The sequence below is a fragment of the Microtus ochrogaster genome, unplaced genomic scaffold (assembly GCF_000317375.1).
Source record: "Microtus ochrogaster isolate Prairie Vole_2 unplaced genomic scaffold, MicOch1.0 UNK807, whole genome shotgun sequence".
Lineage (NCBI taxonomy): Eukaryota > Metazoa > Chordata > Mammalia > Rodentia > Cricetidae > Microtus > Microtus ochrogaster.
Window position 1 is genome coordinate 5,806 of NW_004949905.1, and position 1,795 is coordinate 7,600.

At 41.5% G+C, this 1,795-nt stretch overlaps 1 protein-coding gene across 1 annotated transcript in view; it reads right to left on the reverse strand.

Annotated features, from left to right (window-relative positions):
* The window catches only part of Mat2b (methionine adenosyltransferase 2B), a gene marked incomplete at its 5' end in the record, with an annotated part of 9,405 nt that overhangs the window by 5,799 nt on the left and 1,811 nt on the right, over nucleotides 1-1,795 (reverse strand). The window contains 2 exons of the mRNA XM_005372280.2: nucleotides 391-543; nucleotides 1,093-1,207. Coding sequence (XP_005372337.1) covers nucleotides 391-543; nucleotides 1,093-1,207 — 268 coding nt within the window. The remainder of the gene's footprint in view (nucleotides 1-390; nucleotides 544-1,092; nucleotides 1,208-1,795) is intronic.

A 1,795-nucleotide genomic window follows, 5' to 3' on the forward strand; every position in this document is an offset into this window, starting at 1 on the left:
CATGGTATAGGATGCCTCAAAATTTTATTACATTTATTTATGTGTATGTGTGTGTGCGGGTCAGTGACAGCTTACAGGAGCTGGTTCTCTCTGTCCACACAGGTCTCGGGAAGGGAACTCATCAACTGGTGGCAGCACTGTTACTTACCGAGCTGTCTCACCAGTCCAGTCTCATTTCTAGTAACCCACGGTTAGTTCCTTTTCTTTCTCTCCCTTTTTTAATTACAAGAGGGGAAGACAGAGCTTCACTGACCTAGCTTCTGAGTGCTGGGAGTTCAGGCATGTAATACATACATACAGCAACTCTGGATATTTTTATAAGTTAGGACATATCTTTTCATAAACAACACAACACAGTCTTCATCAGGTGCCAAATATGCTGGATCTTACCTAAATTGTTCTCCAGGACTGCCTTTTCTCCATCTAATTTTGTTTTGCCATAGAGATTCAAGGGATTTGGTATATCTTCTTCTGTATAAGGGGGATTTGTGCCGTCAAACACATAATCTGAGCTAATGTAGATGAGAAACGCTCCAACAGCAGCTACAAAAAAAAAAAAAAGATTAGCCCACTTCATTACTTTTGCTTGGAATGTTTTCTGTTTTTGTTTTTTTTCTTCAACAAAAACACATGTAAGAGAGCAACAAAATTTTCAACTTAAACAACCTGGTGAAACTGGACAGTAGTGGCACATGCCTGTAATCCCCAAATTCTAGACGCAGAGGCAGGCGGAACTCCCTGAACCTCAGTCCAACCTGGTCTACAAAGTGAGTTGCAGAACACTCAGGGTAACTCAAAAATTCTGTCTGGAAAAACAAAACAAACAAAAGCCAAAACCACAGTGAAGGAGGCTGGAAAAGGCTCACAGCTAGCAACACTGGTGCTCTTCGAGAGGACCTGGCTTTGGTTCCTAGCACCCATGCGGATGTTCACAACCACCTGTAACTCCAGTTGCAGGGGGCTGAAGTCCTCTTCTGATCTCCAAGGATACAAGGCACACATACTGTGTGCAGAGACACACATGCAGGTAAAATATTCCTAAACCTAATAGGCATGTCTGAAAAAAAAAATCCAGTGATGATGTAGCATTACCTGCCTCCTTTGCTAAATTCCCAGAAGCACCCACATTCAGCTGGGAAGCAGCATCTGGCTGACTCTCAACAACATCTGGTCTTCTCTCCGCAGCACAATGCACTATGACGTGAGGCTGAAAGTTAAACACTGAGTTGAAACTCAAAATGGTAAGCAACAGAGAACAATGGCTTCCTTAGAGAACTTCGGAGAAAGAAAAGGTTCCTTAAGTCAATATTCCTTTAATTAATAAATCATTTAATTTTTAATAGTTTGTCATACTTCCTTTTTCTTCTTCAAACACACACACACGGTCTCCAAAAAAAAAAGAATTGCACTTTGCATACCACACACCAGGCAGATGTAAGCCCAAACGTCATACCTAGCCAAGGTAAGAAACAACTTAGTAATCCCTAGACAAAAATACAGAAAAAAACTGTCAGCAACTGTAACTATAATCAAAATAAGACGGCTATGTCGATGTGGTGGGAAAGGGTTACCATGTACACGACTATAACTCATCAGACCCCAGGCCTCACGGCACTAAGTGCTCTGCCGTTCCAGTTAATGAATTCATGACATAGGCAGTAGTACCCGCTGCAAGTTAAATGTTTAAATTCAGCCATTTAACCAGAATCAACTATTTACAGAACCCGCGTGTCCATTTGACCATAAATGCTGTAAGCCATCCTGTCCTGGTTATTTTCCTATTACTGTGGAACAA